The sequence below is a fragment of the Ambystoma mexicanum genome, chromosome 8, assembly GCF_040938575.1.
Source record: "Ambystoma mexicanum isolate Mex_15411 chromosome 8, UKY_AmexF1_1, whole genome shotgun sequence".
NCBI classification, from domain to species: Eukaryota; Metazoa; Chordata; class Amphibia; order Caudata; family Ambystomatidae; genus Ambystoma; species Ambystoma mexicanum.
In genome coordinates this window covers 649,830,638-649,850,935 of record NC_090929.1, presented here as the reverse complement: position 1 = coordinate 649,850,935, position 20,298 = coordinate 649,830,638, and the positions used below count along the sequence as shown (strand labels likewise).

At 48.1% G+C, this 20,298-nt stretch overlaps 1 protein-coding gene across 1 annotated transcript in view; it reads right to left on the bottom strand.

The window, feature by feature from the left end:
* LOC138472281 (aflatoxin B1 aldehyde reductase member 4-like) overlaps positions 1-19,296 on the bottom strand; it is a 577,056-nt gene extending 557,760 nt beyond the window's left edge. Inside the window, exon 1 of the mRNA XM_069610393.1 lies at positions 18,999-19,296. Within this exon, the coding sequence (XP_069466494.1) occupies positions 18,999-19,254 (256 nt within the window). The 5' untranslated portion in view covers positions 19,255-19,296. The remainder of the gene's footprint in view (positions 1-18,998) is intronic.
* Positions 19,297-20,298: the final 1,002 nt, after the last annotated feature.

The following is a 20,298-nucleotide window of genomic DNA, read 5'->3' as shown; positions in this document are numbered from 1 at the left end:
AATAGATCAAAGCGTAACAATATACGGATTCGAGGCATGCCTAAATCAATCCCAGACTCAGAGCTTCAACGGACAGTAATTGAAATATTCCAACAAATATTGGGGCCAGACAATGGGAGAGACATAATCCTAGATAGAACCCATGGGGTATACTCCACCCTGGAGTCTGGGCAAGTCTGGGCAGACCCAGATAGTATAGCGACTATCTGGGTCTGCCCAGTTGGGGTATACTCCACCTTGGAGTATACCTCATGGGTTCTATCTAGGATTATGTCTCTCTCATTGTCTGGCCCCAATATTTGTCGGAATATTTCAATTACTGTCCGTTGAAGCTCTGAGTCTGGGTTTGATTTAGGCATGCCTCAAATCCGTATATTGCTAACCAAAGTGCACCTGTACCAGCTAAAAGAGGACATCATGAAAGCGGCCCGTAAAGCAGAACCCATCCGATTTCAGACAACAACCATCCAGCTGAATCAAGACATCGCGCAAGCCACGCTACAGAAGAGAAAACGGCTGCGGGTGGTGACAGACTGGTTAAGAAGCAAGTCAACTCAATATCGGTGGATCTACCCGTCCGGACTAAGATTTACCTGGGAGGGACAGCAATACACAATCACAAAAGAGGAACAATGGGATGATCTCCTGAAGAACTTGGAAGGGAAAGATAGCACTACCAAAGGAGGAGCTCCTTTGGACCGCCCGGGGGATAGCCAGGCTCGGGGTGAATGATCATTGGAAATCAGCTTGATCCCGCTTGCGAGGCTATACAAATGAACATAAGGAGGTAAACTTGGAAGGATGATAGAATTGTCAACAGATTTTGAAACCCATGTGCCTATTAACACTCAGGAGAAAGATGCCAAAAGACATCCTACAGAGGTAATACCCAAGGGAAGGGCATCTCAGCCTTATTAAAAGGTCACCCTGAATAAGAGCATTAAGCTGGGCATAAAGATGACCATATTGGAAAGCAGGAGAGGGGGAGGGGAGATGGGGGGAAAACAAAAAAAAAAATCACAGAACCCTTTATCCCTGGGGAAGTTAACTCCAGGTGAATTTGTTAACAGTGCGACAACTAATGTTATTTGTTGATGTTATGAAAGTTTTGAATGTTGGGACAAGGGAAAGGGGGGGGTAATCTTAAACAAAGCACAAAATGTGGTTGTGAATAAAACTACACACATGCGGTTCCCAAGAGGTCAAGTGGCAAAGAGGTGTATAAAGCAAAGGATATCTGATTCTGAATATGGCTTACTTGACCTTCATCACGCTCAATGTGCAGGGACTAAACTCCCCTATCAAAAGAAGATCCATTATGAGATGGCTGACAGAGCTACAAGACTCAGTGGTGTGGGTGCAGGAAACTCACTTGCTCCCGGAAGACAAACAAAGATTAAGACACAGGACCTTCCCAACACAGTTTTTGGCCTCAAGCGGAACGAAAAAGAGAGGAGTGGGAATTCTCATAGCTAGAGGAATTCAATTCCAAAAACCATTTGTCAAAACAGACCCAGAGGGGAAGATACTTAATCTTGGGGGGAATACTAATGAATCAGCAAGTAAGGATGGTGGCAATCTATGCCCGCAACGAAATGCAAGACCGTTTCCTGGTGGAGCCAATTCCGAAAATAGCAGAATGGAGAAGAGGTCAACTCCTTATAGGAGGAGATTTTAATTGCGTCATGGACGCCTCATTGGACAAGACCCTCCCAGCAACGCCTAGCGAGAACCTGAACAGACGCGCCTTGGCTCAATTTCTTACAGACTTACAACTAATAGAAAACTGGCGCTTCTTTCGTCCAAACGAAAAAGATTACACCTTTTATTCAGCAGTACATAAGGGATACTTCCGGATCGGATTGACATGATCCTAATCTCTGATACAACTATACCACAGATCACAGGTGTAGAGATAGGAGTGCGATGTATATCTGATCATGCACCGGTCTTAATGACCATGGAAACGACACAGCCGAAGTCACAGGTCCGCGGAACATGGCGATTAAATGAATTACTACTGAAAGACTGGGCATTGAGAACGGACATTGAACAAGCACTAAGAAATTATTTTAATGAAAACACTACGCCCGGAATCGACTGGGGAGTACTATGGGATGCCAGCAAGGCAGTAGTCCGAGGAGAATGTATAGCGCACACAGCGAACCTACTAAAGAGAAAAGAAAGAGAGAGGCAAGCACTAGAGACGAAAGCTAAGGCTGCAGAAAAGCGCTATAAAGTTAAACGATCTCAAAAAGCTTGGCGAGAACTCAAACAAACCAAAGCAGTATTAGAAGCTCATTACGCGCATGAATCTGCACAACTCCTTATGAACAAAGCAAACGTATTATATAAAAGGGGATAAAGCCAATCGGCTGCTAGCAGCCAAACTGGAAAAGCATTAAAATCGTAATCGCATTACCCAATTAGCATATCCCGGGGGTGGGGTGGCCAAAGACAAAAGAAAGATAATAGAGATCATGCATGCCTTTTATACTAAACATTTAACAGGGGACAATTTAAAAAGGGAGTCGCAAACAGAATTCCTGGTGCGGTTGGAACTACCACAGATCACAGAGAATGATAGACTGGAACTGGAAGCTCCTATCTCGGAAGAAGATGTGCGCGGTGTCATTAAAGCCCTGAAAGGGAACAAATCCCCAGGTCCAGATGGCCTCAGTAACGCTTATTATAAAACCTTCCAAAACGTATTAGTCAGCCCACTAACGCGCCCATTTAATCACATAAGAGACACTGGCCAAGTAACGGGGGTTATGAGCCCAGCCACCACAGTCCTTCTCTTGAAACCAATGAGAGCCACTGGACTGCGCCAGCTACCGTCCCATCTCCTTGTTAAACGGCGATGCCAAATTTTACTCTACGATTTTAGCATAAAGGTTAGCCCAAGTCCTCCCTAAAATAATTCATTCAGAGCAGGCGGGCTTTGTAAAAGGACGTCATACATATGATAATATTCATAGGGCGATTAATACCATAGATTGGGCATGAAGAACACACCAACCGATGTTGGTGATAGCATTGGACGCTTCTAGGGCTTTCGATAGTTTAGATTGGAGTTTTCTCCAGCTGGTCTTGGGGAGGTTTGGATGTGGGCCGATTTTTTCCCGCATGGTAATGGCCAACTTCAAATAATCATCAATCTTGTTGATGGGTAACGGCCAACTGTCTGAGAGTATCCCAATTCGCAAAGGCACAAGACAGGGATGTCCCCTCTTGCTGCTTATTTTTGCAATGGCTGTGGAGCCACTAACACAAGATATACAAGTAGAACGGGATATCAAAGGGGTTGACACCGGGTCTGGGGGCACACAAAAAAATTGCATTATATGCAGACGATATCCTTCTCTTTTTGAAAGACACAGAAAGATCTCTTCCTCACGCAATTACGATGTTAAAGCAATTTGCGGAGGTCTCGGGATTTCATATTAGCTACCCCAAGCGCACTTAATATTACAGAAAACCCAGAGAGAGTGGCAAGATGGGAGGGAGCCTACCCGCTAAAATGGAGCCGAGGACCCATAGCCTATTTAGGAGTAAACTTAACATCTACCTACAGAAAGCTATATGGGGCAAACACCCCGGGGTTGATGACAACATTGATGGAAGACTTGAAAAGGTGGGATATGCAGAAGTTATCCTGGTCAGCGCGGATAGCTGCAGTTAAAATGTCTCTACTTCCTAGATTCTTATATGTAACGGGCGCCCTTCCGGTGAAGATCCCCCCTCCAGCGGTTCAGAACTTACAAAAGAAAGTTATGGCCTTTCTTTGGAAAGGAAAAAAGCCAAGGATCCCCAAAAAAGTCCTCTTCCGAACACAAATCATGGGGGGTTTGGGAGTGCCAGAGTTTTGGAGATACCTCTGGGCTGCGCAAATTGCACCAATGCTACAATAGTCCCCGAGAGATAACCAGAAAGAAGCAACAAATATTCCATTGGAAACTCGGTTTCCTTCGCCGAAACATAGAGGAAAGGGAGGCACGCTTCTGGAAGCAACGAAAACCTCTCTATGGTACTGGGATAAGGCCATGCAAAGCCAAAAGCTAAAATTAGGAGGAGGCCCACTCACACCAATGGCCAGCAACCCAGACTTTTCTCCAGGTATGCAACCGCAGTTCTGGTCTCGCTGAGAAGGAAGGGAGAAGCTGGTCCTAGGAGACTTTTATATGGATGGGGTGCCCTTGACATTCGAAGGATGTAAAACAAAGTTCTTGGTCCCGGAAACTGAACGATTTCATTATATTCAGATACGACATTGGATCACGAACGCTAAGGTGAAAAAAGACGCATCCCAACCGCCAATAGGGCTGGAACTCACTATACAGGAAGGAAGAGTCGAAAAAGGCATATCGCGAATATACCGCCTGCTCTGCGGAGCTGTTCCAGAAGAAATACTACCATACATGAAGAAATGGGAAGATGAAATGGGCAAGCAAATGCCTATGGAAACGTGGGGACAAATATTCAAACCCAAAATACTACAGAAGGTCTCTGTAATATGACTAATGCATCCAGGTCGAATCTTCACAAGAATGGGAACCGTAAAGACACATAAAAGGACGCGTTTTATTGTAAAATCAACCACATGTTATTACTATGATTATAAAATAAGCTGGGAGAAGAGGGTGGGTGGGGGGAGTTGGTTTATTATTCGATTGTTCATTGTTTCTTAATTGATGCATCATTAAGCTCAAGAACTCAACGGTATAAGCGATGGTATGGGAATCGTAAGAAACCTAGATACGAACTGTACCATATCATACCGTATTATTCTTCTTAACATGTTTGTAACCAGAATTCTTGAGACAAATATAAAATATAGTTTGTAAAAAAAATAATAAATTTAAAAAAAGGTGGGCCACCTCCCCCCAGAATCTCCTTATTTCCGGGCATGCCCAGAACATATGTACCAGTCCCGTGTTCACCTCCCCACATTTAGGACATGTTTGTATTCCTGCAATCTTAAACTGTACAATCTTCTGAGGGGTCATATACGCTCTATGGGCAACATATAACTTGATTTGTTGCAACATTGGGTTCCTGGACACTTTTTTGTGGTATCCCTGTGCCCTCACCCTCAACCCATCACTCAAATTCCCCAGCTTCCTCTTCCCAATCCCGTCTCCACTGGAGCACTTTGCTTCCCACCTTTGACATCAACTTTGCTCCAGACAGACCCTCACCGACATCCTCTTTGTCGTTCCTTCGCCAGACCTTTGGACTCCTCATATGGTCTCTGTGCTCTCTCCCTTCTCTTCCTCACCCATTAATGGTGGCACCCAGTGGGAGGCACTCCTGGACCCCTTCCACTCCTCTAAGGTAATCATTAATGTCTACTTTAATGGCACCGTCATGGTCCAAGGCCCTCAGGCCAACCCCCTCCTCTTTGATAGATGCTTCCCACGCCTCATCAATTTCCTTTCTTCTCCTGCTGTCTCATCTCTCCCTTCTTCAGCTTCCTTGCCTCCCATTCTGCCTCCTCCTTGGCTACCTTGCCCTCTCCTCCTTCCTCTTCCGGCCCCCTTGAGCTCCTTCTACACCTCTGCATGGCATACCTCTGATTTGTACCCCTCCCCGGAAGTCCTTCAAGGATGGCAACCTTCTCCATATTGCCACTCTCAACTCTCGCACAGCTGTCAAACACTCCTCTGACATCTGTCGCCTCCTGGAAGAACCTGACCTAGATGACCACGGTCTCACCAAGACAAGGTTCATGGCCAGCTCTGTCACAAGCCTTGACACTTTCCTCCCCGATAGCTACAAGATCCTCTCCGCGCCCAGATCCAACCGTTCTGGAGGGGGTGTAGACTTGATCTTCCCGGAGTGGATTCCTGCCTGTGTCATTCCTATGCAGGCTTATTCCTCTTTCAAATCCCTTGTCTACAGGCTTTCTCTCTCTCCTGGCCGCTCTCTTACCATGGCTACTATCCATCGGCCACTTGGTCAAATCACCTCCTTCGTCTCCGAGTGGGCGGGCCTCACTTCCTCCCTCCTTGCCTCGACCACTCAACTCCTCCTTCTTGGAGACTTCAACATCCATCTGGATGCTTCCTGTCCCTCCTCTGGACTCTTTCACAACCTCTGTGACTCTCTCTCCCTTTCTATTCTCCCCTCTGGCCTGACTCACTCTACCTGGCACACTCTGGATTTTCTGACCTCTTCAGACCTCTCTCTATCCCTCCGACCAATCCTCTCGCCTGTAGTGATCACTCTCTCCATTCCTCCCATCTCTCCCTCTCTACTCCTCAGGCCATACCAACTCCACTGGCACCTACCTTCTTGGTCATCCGACCCATGAAGCGTGCGTCAGTTGAGACTTTCGCTACCACTTTCTCTCACCTTCCTCCTCCTCTGGCTGACTCACATCCTGACACAGCCATGCTCTACTCTTCTATCTCTGATACTCTTGATGGTCTTGCCCCTGTCTTGAAGATCTGCTTGAAGCCCAAAGCCAAGTGCAACTCTTGGTATGACTCTTACATAGTTACCCTTAAACACAAGCGTAGGGTGGCTGAGAGGAAATGGCGGGCTTCATGTGTATCCTCTGACAAACTGGCCAGCCGCCTGCTCCGAAGGTAATACTGGTTCCTTGTCCGCACTAAGAAAAGAGACCATATCCAAGCCCACATCTTTGCGGCATCTAACAACTCGGCCAAACTCTTTAAAATCTGGAAGGAGCTGGCCAAACCTGCTGCAGTCTCTACCTCTCCTATCGCCTCCCAGGCCATCTGCATGGCCCTTGCCTTTCATTTCATCTAAAAAATCCAGGACATACTGTCCACCCTCTCGTCCTCTCCTCCTCCTCCCGCTTCTCTCTCCGTTACCTCTGGCCCCCTGCAGCCGCCTCTCCTCCCTCTTTCTCATTTTTCCTCTGTTCTCCCCTGATGAGATTTCCAGAAAGTCCAATCTATGAAAGTCTCCTCAAAACAGGTTATTTCCTGTTTGTCCAAAACCATCAAGGACCACATTGACACCCTTGCTCCTGCTCTGGCCGCCCTCTGGAACCACTCCTTCGCCGCTGGAGCCTTCCCATCCCCTCTGAAGCACTCTTGTGAACCCTCTTCTCAAGAAACCCATAGCCGACCCCTCTTGTCCTGCTAACTGTCGCCCGATCTCTATCACTCCTTTCCTGGGCAAACTCCTGGAAAAGCTGGCCATCTCCCAGCTTAATCTTCACACCGATTCTGTTGGTTGTTTCCATGACCATCAGTCTGGCGTCAGAGCTGCCAGAAGCACAGAAAGTGTTCTCCTGAGCATCCGTGTAGACCTACTCTCCAACCTTGATTCTAATATCCCATCTGTCCTCATCCTACTCGATCTTTCTTCTGCCTTTGACACAGTCAACCATGTCATCCTGCTCAATTGGTTCCGTGATAACCTTGGTATCAGTGATCAGGCCCTGGCCTGGCTGACCACCTTCCTCTCCAACCAACCCTGCCAGGCCCAACTTGGGTCCTTCCATTCCTCTATCTCACTTTCTACCTGTGGTGTTCCCCATGGGTCTAACCTCTCTCCTTGGAATTTCAACCAATACCTGGCACCGCTCGCCCACTGCATTGCTGCTCTCTGCTCAAACTTTCAGTGCTTTGCGGATGACACCCAACTTGTTTCCAGGCTCCCCCCTGCCACCTCTTCTCCCTCTCTCATCTCTGACTGTCTGCAATCCAGGCGTGGTGCGCCGCCAAAGACCTCTGCCTTAATGCCAGTAAGACAGAGATCCTCCTCATCAGCGCACCTGCAACTTTCTTTCCTGTCACTCTCTGGCCAGCCTCCCTTGGCCCTCTCCCTGCTCCCACTTGCGAGGCTAAGAACCTCAGGGTCATCTTTGACTCCACGCTTTACTTTTCTCCACACATCTCGGACGTCTCAAAAAAGTCTAACTACCAACTGCACCTATTCAGAGGTATTCTTCCTTTCCTCTCCTTCCCCAGAAGCTCACTGTCTCCAGAGCTCTGTTTCTCTCTAGGCTGGACTATTGCAACAGCCTCTTTCTAAATCTGCCTGTAACCACTCTCCGCCCTCTGCAGCCCATCCAGAACAGGACTGCGAGACTTGTCCTTGGCCTTAACCCCTGAGATCGTGGTGCGCCGGTCAAGTGGCACAGCGAGTAGAGCACTCGCTTTGTCATCCGTGCAGAGCCTGCTAACGCAGGTTCGAATCCTGGCAGGGCCAAAGTCAGCCTTTCATCCTTCCGAGGTCGATAAATGAGCACCACACACCGTGGGTAATAATAAGCAGCGCTCAGATAGCTCAGGGTTCGTAGCACTATATAAATGCCAAATTATTATTATTATTAGTATTATTATTATTATCATCGTATCTCTCCAGCCCTGAAATCTCTTCATTGGCTCCCAGTGGCTGCAAGGACCTTTGCATTGTCCACAAGGCTTTCTTGGGCCTGGGTCCACAATACTTTGAACTATCCCTCCGTTAATACCTTCCTACCTGAACTCTTCACTCCTTCACCTTCAACTCCCTCATGGTCACTCGCTTCTCCAAGCAACGAGTTGGGGGTAAATCCCTTTCGTTTGCTGGGGCCTCCATCTGGAACAGCCTCCCTGCCTCTCTGAAACTTGAGAACCATCTTCGGTTCCGGAAGCACCTCAAGACCTTACTCTTTGCTTCTGCCTTTGCTCTTCCTCTCCCCTGCTAATCTGTCTGCTTTGGCACTGGGCGCCTGGTTATCCTCTGATATCGGGCCCAGATCCCTGTCCTCCCTGCCACACACCCGCACTGCCTCCTGGCAACGCTTGCACTTGTGTCTGTATCTGCTACTCTACAGTCCCCTTCCAGCACTTATACACCTGTTGTCTACACCTTATTTTCGCACTTACACCTGCTGGCCGCACTACATTTTGTTGTTCTATCACATGTTCAGCACTTTCCACTCCTCCCCTGCCCCTTGCACTTCCCCTTCCCTCTCCCCTGCACTTGCACGTTCTCAATGTCACTGGGCATAGTAAGATCATTGTTTTGTCCTTCTTTGTTTCCCTCCCTTGCCTCGTCGCGCAATTAAACACTTGTGTATAGGCGCGATACAAATAAAATATTCATATCAATATCAGCCTCAGAAGGAAGGTTAGTAACATCAATATTCAATTGATTAGAAATTATTTTATCCATAAAACATGTGGACAAGGAATTACAGAGGGCCTGAGAGGAGGGAACCGGTAATCTAGTAGAGAGATTACGAGCCACGCTGAACAACTCCCTGGGGTGATTCACAGATGTTTCAATATGAGATGCAACGTAGACACGTTTGGCACATGAAATGGGAAGGTGATACTGGTAGGTGACCAGAGACCAGGCACGCTTGTCCCTGGGGGTATAAGAGCGCCTCCAGTTCGCTCCATCTGCATGCGTTGTAGGCGAAGGGCATGCAGCTCGTCCATGAACCATTGCTGAGAGGGGCATGAAGATTGCCTCGATGTCTTGAGCAGAGCAAGGCTGTCTGCAACTGCGGTCAGAGTACTAGTTAAAGAATTCATGTCCACAGGGGACAGTCCTGAAAGTCAGGCAAGTATAAAAGAGTTCATATCAGATTTAGATATTGAGCGCCATCCACGCCGCTGGAATAATTTGGCTGGTGGAGCAGATGGCAGGCTCCTAATGCCCCAGGTGAAGGGAACAACAAAATGATCAGACCACGCGATTTGAAAGGCCGCAAAAAGAGCATCTGCTGAGAAAATCAGCTCCAACGTGCAACCTAAGGAATGGGTTGGTTCATGAACCTGCTGGGGGAGAGAGAGTTCTTTCATAGAGGACAAAAAACTTTGAAATGTAAAGTTCTCCACCTCATTGACCTTAAGATTAAAGTCACCCACAATTGTAATTGGTTATTTATAATGCTCTTAATACCCTGAGGTTTCGAAGCGTGGACCCGGGGATCGAACCTGTGTTGCTCCGCATTGTCTTGCTACCAAGGCGAGCATGTTGCCCCAGAGCTATCCTCCCGACACAATGGCATACCATCCTGACAAAGACAGTTGTTTACTTGAAGGAGACAAATGTAAAGCCTGTTCTAGTTAGGAGGAGTTGGAACCTATAACTTCTTTTGGTACATTGTTGATACAACTGAACCTTTTATTATCAAGTTTGAATCCGCAAGAACTGTGCTGGAACTTTGTGGCAAAACAGAATGTCCTGATTGCTTATGAACTGTGGAGCAAAGCCTTGCTCAAACCTGGGGAAGGGGAATTAACCCAGGTAATGGGAAGAGGCAGTGGTCATATTGTGAATGTGGTTTTATGATATTGTTATATTGAACTGCCATATATTTCCTTATTGATTTATTAAATGTTCAAGTGTGAGGGACAGATATTCTTTTGTTAGAGTGTTTTCTTTGGTTTATTTTAGATGGGGAAATCCTTGTCAGGGTAGGGATAGCGACGCGTTTACCCAACCTTTTTATTTAATAAAATCGCTAAAGTTGAAAACTCTTTACAAAGTTGTCCGCCTCACATTTCTTACCCCTCACAATAGGTTCTGAGATGCTGGATTGTTTGGGAAATCCAAGGTTCAGGACACGGGCAAGAGGGATAATGGTACTCAACGAGAGCACTAGTTCTAGATTAAAATATTGGAAGGCCATCTCACTGGAGTTGGTAATAGACGGAAAGGCAAGGAAGGGCCTGACTTTATTCAGATGAGGAGTTATTTAGTCCGGTGAGTTTCAGCAAAATTGGGTCGACTGATTGTGGAGGGTGACCAAATAATTGTCAGAGTATGAGGAGTTAAGGTGAAGACAGTGGCCGTAGTCATGTTCGGCAGGTTGAATTGCCAAGAGTTCAGTGGCAGAGATTTGATTAAGAGGTCCAAGACATTGGAAAAGAGAGATTGAAGACTCTAGGAGGTCAATAGATGAGAATTATGCAAGTGGAGGTGGAGCAAAGAGCTGAATACAAATGTACTCAAAAGAAAATGATATTAAGTCATTGGGGAGAGAGGTGGATGGCGTGAGCTCTAGGGCAGTCTTGCCTGAACAGCCATCGGCTAAGGACCAGGGGCAAACAGAAGCTCCCTATAGAGCAGCTCCACTCCCTGTTTGTCCCCCGTTAGCCCATGAACGCCTGACGTAGATAACCTACAGTGACTGACAAGGTAAGAGTGGTGTGGGCGGGAGTACAGCCATTACTGTACTCCAGTAAAACACCACCACGCTTATTACCTAATATATATCTACCTGCTTCAGGGGCATGGCTTGAGCAGCCATGGAGTAGGACATGCTTCCCGTGTAGCTCCGGAGGATCCGACAGATGATCCGAAAAAACTACCTTTGAAAATGCGCCATTGGTTCCAGAATTGATCATACACGCACGGGAATGTATGCTCTGCTCATTGTGTAAAGATCGAGAGATTCGTAAGCGGGAGTCTGGAGGAATTGCTCAACTAACGACGGCAGTTCGGTCCTTTGTCACACAAGATAGCCGACAACAAAGGAAACGACACTGGGGTACCTGAAGAGGACGAATAGAGGCGGTAGCCACGGGGATAGAACGACAATGGCGAGGTGAAGACGGAACAAAAACCTCTGGGGGCTGTGGGCCTGGGGTCGCTGAGGCTTGGGGGCTGGCCCGGACGGCAGGGGCCCGAGGGCAACAGAGGTGTGAAAATGCAGGCCGCACCACGACAAGCACGAGCGACGCTCACTCGGCATTGATCAGCAACTAGCAGCGGCGAGAGGATGTCGCGACTGCCTGGAGATCACCACGACAGTCGGTAAAGAGTGGAAATTACGGTTGGGAAGACACTCGGATGCTAGGGAGTCCCAACAGAGACCGGAATATGGCGGCGTGAGGGGCCGTGGGTAAAAATAAGAACAAACAACCCACGATGGATATTTTTGCAAAAACACAGCAGTCTCCTGCGACCAGCGCAACCAAAGGCCCGGTGGCACAGGCTGAGGGCGCTACAGCGGCTGATAATCATCAGATTTTAGAAGCCCTCACGGAGCTGAAGGAATCTTGGGGGGGTTGCGATAATGGACCTACGCACTTCCCTGGAGGCTAAAATTGAAGCAGTGGGCATCGAAGTCTCCCTGCTGAGACAAGATGTCAGGGGACTGGCGGAACGCACAAGCTGCCTGAAGGGTGCAGTGAAATCTAACACGGACACCAGCACCAACAATGCAAAGGAGATCCATGTCCTTCAACAACAAGTGGCCAACTTGGAGTCTCGAGCAGAAGAAGCAGAAGGGAGAGCGAGGAGAAACAATATTCGTGGTGGTGTGCTTGCCGGAAGGTGAAGAAGGCCACAACCCGACTGATTACATTGAGAACTTACTCCTACAAGCAATCAGGGCCGGTACACTCTCGCAGGGTTTTGCGGTGGAGCGAGCACATAGGGCCCTTATGAGGAAGCCGAGACCAGGGGCCCCTCCACGAGCGATAATTGCTAAAATACTGAACTATAAAGACCACAAGAAAATATTGGAATATTTTCGGAAAGGCGGAACAATTGAGAGGGCCTCGAGCACCATCACGGCATACCCGGATTATACTATGCTGGTGCAAAGGCAGCGGTACAGCTGTGTAACTATCAAAAGGAGGCTGCGGGCAGCTGGAATAAAATATATGCTGCTGTACCCTGCGAAACTGAAGGTCGTGCATAAGAGCAAATTGCATTTTTTTATCACTCCGGAAGAAGCAACAACATGGCTGGATCTGCAGGGCTGCCCGGATCAAGACACGGAAGAGACACAAAATGGATGCAAAAAGTGACTCAGATAGGGTATGCATATTGCTATGGGGCAAGCGAACAACCCGAGGGCGCCTAGGCGAAGGCTGAGAACGATGGGCCTGGCTGTAGGAGGCTGATGTTCGATTACATATTGCTGATTGTGAGAGACTTGATGGACTGGAATATAGTGGCAGTTACATATATTTAAATTGTTTGGCAATGTGTAGTTAAGTGATGTGCTATTGGAGCGCAGGCCGGAAGTACCCTACCCCCCGAATTATAGTTGTAGTAGGTTGGCCACTAGGGCTGCCTCACCCTGCGGAGCTTCGAGTACAGGCGAAAGCCGGAAAGAGCTAGATGCGGGGTAGCCTGAGATCCAGGGATGGAGCTGGGCAACAGTTGGGGGGGGGGGGGAAGAGTGTTGGGGAAGGGAGGGGAGGTGGGGGGAGAGGGAAGGGGAAGTTTGGTGTGTTTGTGGTTAAAGGGGTTTTAGAGTGGGATGCAAGCCTATATGGATTGGATTGGATTGGAACTTGAAGCTAAACGACACCTGGGGGGGGGGACGGGACTATAACAGGCCATGGGGGACCTTAAAATACTCACATGGAATGTGCGGGGGCTTAATAGCTACTTAAAAAGGAACAAGGTTATGCTGTATCTGCGCAGGCAGAAAATAGATATTGCATTGCTGCAGGAAACCCACCTCACACGTGAGAGGATGGACATGATTGCGGGAAAATGGAAAGGGGTGTTGATGGGCTCATCTTACTCGGCCTACGCAAGAGGAGTACTTATATGGGTAGCGCCACATGTCCCGTTTCAGCAGTTGCAAGTGGTGGCTGAGACAGACGGGAGGATGGTTATACTGAGGGGATTGGTAGAAAACAGGGAGATAAGTATTGTTAACACGTACGGCCCGAACCAGAGCACAGCGGCGTACATTAGGACACTGAGTGCGAATCTGAGCGTATGTGTGGGTACGCGGTGATCTGGGGAGGAGACTTCAACTGCGTACTGAACCCGAGGGTGGATAGATTGGATGGGAAATTAGATAGACCGGCCCCTGCAGCCAGGGCGCTACAGACACTGCTGGTAGATGCATGGAGAGTGTGGCACCCTGGGGAAAGGCAATATTCGCATTACTCGGCCCCACAGCAGTTATCAACGAGGCTGGACTATGTCTTTGCATCACCTGAAATGACAGCGAAAATGGCACACAGAGTACAGGGCCAGGGTCCTCTCGGACCACTCGCCCCTGATTCTTGCATGGCAATACTGCCCCCGAGGGCGAAGATCCCGATATGGCGCCTACGAGCGGAGGCGTTGAGGGACCCCTTCTTTAGGGAGGACTTGCGAGAGGAGATAGTAAATTATTTTGAAACCAACACTGGGAGTGTGGACTCGGCTGGGACATTATGGGAGGCCTTTAAAGTTGTCATGAGGGGGGCGGCCATGGTGAAATCCAAGGGCCTACAGGGGGGGGGGGTTCGGCTGAACTGATGGAGACGGAAGCGAAATTGGAAGAGGCCTTAAAAGCCGGTGACGATACAGCGGAGAAACTAGATTCGATACTTAAGCTACAGCAAAAATGTGCGGAATGCTGGGAGAGGTTGTGTAACCTTAATTATAAAAGGTACATAGAGAGACAGCATGCGGGAGGCGATAAACCGGGGAAACTTTTGGCGTGGTTATATAAGAGCGAGACCCTCAGAGCCACAATTAGAACTATAAAGAGAAAAGATGGTAGCGTAGAGGATACTCAGAAGGGAGTTAATCAAGCGTTTGTGGATTATTATAAAGGGTTATACGGGGAAGATGGGGAAAGCAGCCGTGTAAAGATAGAGGAAACGCTGAAGGATATGGGGCTGCCCAAGATAAGCGAGGAGGAAAGAGAGGAACTGGACTCCCCGATTACCCTGGAAGAGCTGGGGGAGGTGGTGAGGCAGTTGCCTACTAGTAAGACCCCAGGGACAGATGGGCTCCGAAGCAAATTTTATAAAGGTATATATAGATGAGGTCCTCGCCCCCGCTGCTAAAAATGATAAACGAAGCAGTCGAGATGGGCCGCTTATCGGAGTCACTGAGAGAGGCTGTCATAGTACCTCTCCCTAAGCCAAATAAACCTGGGCGTAGCTGTGGTTCCTTTAGACCTGTGTCAATGCTGAACCAAGACGGCAAGATACTAACTGCAGTCTTGGCGAATAGACTGAAGAGGGTCATTAGCAAGTTAATACATCCGGATCAAACGGGCTATGTCCCCCATAGAAACATCACCAATAATCATAGGCGACTCCAGAGGATCATTGAGTTTGGCAGTGGAAGGGATGAGGAAATGGCAATCGTGTCCTTGGATGCGATCAAGGCCTTTGACTCTGTCAAGTGGCCGTGGCTGCTGGCGGCCCTGAAACACTATGGGTTAGGGCCTGGCTATGTGAGGTGGGTGAAGATTTTGTACAGTGAACCGCTGGCTAGAGTTAAGACAGGATCTGTGATATCAGAGAGGTGGCAGTTTAGCAGGGGTACTAGACAGGGATGCCTGTGGTCTCCTATGCTCTACATACTGGCCCTGGAACCTCTTGCGATCTATCTGAGGCTATGACACTATAGGCATTGAGGTGAAAGGGGAGCGGCACCTGATTTCCCTATACGCAGATGACATGCTACTGTACCTACGATTCCCAGAAGAAAATCTCCAGTACATCCTAGAAGTGATGGAGAGATACGCTGTGTTGTCTGGTATAGCAGTGAATCCCCAGAAGTCCAGCATGTTCCCATTGGGGGGGTACAAGGGGATTCCATCGGAGCGATTACCTGTATTGCAAGTACCATGGGGGGTTTGCACGTTTCGGTACTTGGGGATAAATATATACCATACTGTAGAAGAGGAGCATAAGTGTAACACAGAAGTCGCCATTAGGAACATTGAGAAGTGCATGCGGTTTTGGGCGAGGCTGCCTCTGGCGATGATGGGGCGGGGAGCGATGCTAAAGATGGTGGTCCTGCCGAGGCTCCTACATTACTTCGGGAATATACTGTACTTGATTCCTAGGGGTTTTTTTACCAAACTAAATAGCATGTGTAGGGACTTTCTGTGGCACGGCAAGCGAAACAGAGTGGCGTTATGGAAGCTTCAGAATTTCCATGACGAAGGGGGAATTAAGCTGCCCAACTATGAGGCGTACTATGTGGCGAGCCAGTTGCAGTATGTCGCCAAATGGCTATCTGATGAAGAGACCTCCGAACACAGGTTGTTTGGGCGGGATTGTGCACCTTTTTATTTGAAAGAAGTCATGTGGGCACCCAGAGCGGAAATGGTGGGTCGCCCTAAAATGATGCTACTAGGGTGGAAGGTGTGGCGCAGGGCATGCCAAATGATTGGGGACCCGTCCCCATGCTCACCGCAGATGCCATTGGTAGTATTGACAGGGGCGGACGCTCAGCTGCGACTGATACTCCGGACCCACTGGGAACCGGCTGGGGTGGCAACGATGGGGGACATCTGGCAGGAGGGCTCTAGTGTTACTTTTGAGGGGCTGCGGGAAGTAGCTGGGTTGCATGAAGGCCAGTACATTACGTACCACAGAATGTTACAGAGGATTAAGAGAACATGGCCTGAAACTGTGCTGGAGGAAGAATTGGATGCCACCATAGATGTGCTATATGATATAGCTGAGGGGGGTCATGAGATTTCCAGACTGTATGAGATGTTGATGTCTAAAGTGGGGAAGGAGGTCACGCAGCCGAGAATGGACTGGGAAACGGAGGTTGGGGCCCAAATGGGAGATGGGGTGTGGGAAAGGGCGCAGGGATATCATAAGAAGGTGTCTACAAATGCGAGGCTGAAACAGATACAGTTGTACATAACACACAGGGCTTACATGACGCCTTGGAGGATATTGAGGTTCGAGAATGCAGGTCGGCATGCATGCCCCAAGTGTGACGAAGAGAACGCGGGCATGGTGCATATGTTCTGGTCATGCCCGATCATAGAGAGGTTCTGGAGGGGTGTAAAAGAGAAACTAGAAGGAAGAGGGGTCAAGATAGTAGTGGATACGGTGTGGGCCCGTCTGCTGGGGGGGATTCCCGAGACCACAGAAACTCAGGCACGTAAGCAAACTAAGGGACCTGGTTTATGTGCTAGCAAAAAGGAGGACTGCCATGGGATGGAAGTCATGCCATGTGCCGGGGATAGAGTTGTGGTGGAAAGACTTGCAAGAATGGGCAGAAGCCGAAACCACGGCATGGCAAGAAGCGTGTAGCAATGGGGGGTGGGGGGAGAATGAGTCCCTGATGGCCTGGAAATCACTGATAGCCGGACTGTTTGGGTCATTAGACGACCCGACTGTGCCTGTGGAGGAGGTGACCGAACCACAGGGTGTGGAAACCGAAGGTTCAATGCAATAGACTCGCAAGGGGGGTGGGTAGTGGGAGTAGTGGTTAGGAAGTTAAAAAAGTGTATTGAAACTGTTGGAACATGCACTGTTTGTTTGGTTTATTGTTTGTTTGTAAAATTTAATAAAGACCTTTAAAAAAAAAAAAATCTACCTGCTTCGATATTTTGTATATTTTGTATTTAGCATAAACGTGTAAGTTAGACATGTGTTTCTTCTGCCTAACGGTACTAAAAACTATCAAATTCTGCATACTCAACTGCAAACTCTGAACTGGACACAACCATACCTCTACCGCACCCCAACCCGAATGCACTTCACAACACCCAAACCAGCATAAAACCAAACCATGCACAGTCATACCTCAACAGCACAAGATGGCTACAAACCGAAAATGCACCAATACTCACTGACCGGTTTCTTCAAACTGAAGCTGCCAACAGTACATCAAAGCTCTCTTGCTCTTTTCTCTCTCAATCCCACTAACAACCCCCGACCCCAACACTCCTTACATTGCAGATCTGCCAGTGTGCCAAGAGACTACACCAGTGGCAACAGTGTGCGGTACAAGATCTCATAACATTAACATCATTTGCCAGTTTTGGCATCAAATGCCCAGCTTCTTCCACCATATGCTCATGCACGTCTGTGATAAGACTCTGCTCTTCTACCAGACAGCATACCCTTCTACCTTTAACTGACAAGTCCTACTCCATATATCCTGGTACTGGCATGACAGGCATTGTTTACCCTTTCTCATTTCCAAATGTTCTTCGTGTGTGTTTGCATCATTTTCGGGTGAGTTTTGCTACCGTTTTATATATTAGGGTCGCGTTCTGTCCCGTTCTGAGTACTTTTTCGTGGTAAAATGTACATTTTGGGCAGTAATGGGTTAATGACAGCATATTGGTGCACCCTTCTCATTTCAAAATGTTCTTCATTTGTATTTGCATCATTTTCAGGTGAGTTTCGCTGCCGTTTTATATATTCAGGTAGCGTTCCGGCCTGTACCTGGTACTTTTTCATGATAAAATATAGATTTTGGGCAGTACTGGGTTAATGACAGCATATTGGTGCACCCTTCTCATTTAAAAATGTTCTTCATATGGGTTTACATCATTTTCAGGAGAGTTTTGCTGCCATTTTATATATAAGGATACCGTTCCGGCGCGATCGAGGTTTTACAAACCCCCCCCCCCCCCCCCCCGACTTTTTATGATTGATAAGTTTTATCGAATAAACTAATGTTGACTAACTGAATAGCTCTGCCAACTGGTACTATGCCTCAGTTAGATTTGAGTGTGAAGACTGTCTCAGATCTACTGGCTTTGAAGGTTAAGATTACTGTCACCATACGTTTATGGCCGGTCAAGGGTATTAACAAAGGCACACTAGCTGAGCTATGAGTGGCGTAACAACCTCTGCTGCGACAGCGAGCTACACGATTCGCGCAATACATTAAACAAACGTGATATCTTGCATAGTACTTTCTTGCTAAGTGGTATATACATCCCGGTAAATAGCCAATTTATGGTGGTAGGCAAATCCAAGGATTACTGTTTAACCAGGTCTGCATACAAGTCTGTCTCTGTCAAAATAAATGACTACATTACTATTCCTTTCTGACTAGCATGACGCGATAGAACAGCAAACAAGGGTCTTTCCTGCACACAACACACACTCAGTCATCTACTTATTCCCCAGCAGATTTGTTGTGAAATAAAAGTCTTGTAAATCAAGGCTGGCTACGCCCATCTGCCCAGTGCCTGCTCTTTCATTGGTGGCCGTAGCCATCAAGCGGGGACGTGGTCGAGCACGAGGCTCCTCCTCCTGGCATTGGAGTACCGGATAGCCAAGTGGGAGCAGAGCGAGGCTTGCAACGCATTAATTTAGTTGCAGGTAGTATATTACCTTGCGGGTCCAGGCCCATAATGCCCAACATCCGCTCCGACTCTCCTCCGCCATACATGAATGCAGTGTCCACCTGCTCGTGCCCACGTGCCAGGAATTCTTGCACTACTGCGGCACTCCCGTTCTCATCCAGGCGGCGGCCGAACTCCATTGTGCCCAAAACTGTAGCTGGGAGAGGGTGCGCCATGGTTTTAACTGCAGAGTGGCAGGCGGAGTATCGCCCTGCAAAACAGAAAACTTTCTGTACAGCCAGCATGTCAAACGCGCATGCGCTCGAGAGCAAGCGCTCCGTTAGCGACCTTTGTTCAGTTGTAAAGAACTAGAATGATAACTTATTTGGCAGAATACGTCAACAGTCATCGCCATTAGTGTTGGAGGAGTCTTAGCATAATTTACTTCTATGTCAAGACCAGAGGTTTGGATTATGCTTTCTCTTTCCTTTTTCTACTCGAGCAGTATTGCAAACCAATTATATAACAGTAACAAAGATCAAACTGCAAATCCCATTTCCTGTAGAGTCTTTGGTAGTCCAAGGTATTATTGCTCTCCGAAATAACCATGTGATAAACATAACCAATCCCTAACTGTCCATGACCATAAACTCTGCACAGGTCTGTTTCTTGGCCCGGGCAAGGCGGGCAGCTGCCCGGGGCGCAATAGCCTCTGGGGGCGCAATTGCCCCAGTCCCTGGATCCTCCGGAGGTGATCAAATTCCCCAGTTTGTGAGGCGGCGCATTTCCGTGGAGAAGTTCCGCGGGTCAGGTGCTGGCGCTGCCCTGACATTACATGAATCAGAGGCTCACTCTGACCAATTTCGCACGGGGGGGGTGTTGGTTACAGCGACATAAGCACAACAATGAAAACACTTGATGTCCCCCTGAAGTTAAGACCAGCCCCTCCAAAACGATGCCGGCAGGCAACTGCTAATAGTGGGCCATTAATCACTGAATGGTTTCTTGCTGGCATCGTGATGGGAGGGGAGGTGAAGTGGGCTGTGGGGAGTGGGCGTGCCTTGCAGGGACGTACTGTGGGCCCGACACGGTACAAACAGAGACCTGTTTCGGCCCATGGTGAGCCCCTGCAAGTCCAGAAAATGGCAAAAATAATAGTTTAAAGCGGCGCTATTTCTTTCATGTTGCTTCTTTGCAAAACTATATATCAATTAGACTTTAAACCCCTTCCATGGCGCTGGTGATGAGTTACTTCATTAAGCTGATAATAGTTTTAACGAGTGTTGCTGAGTAAATATTCTTTAAGCCACGACCCGGTTTATTTATTTATTTATGCAATGTTTGTCGGG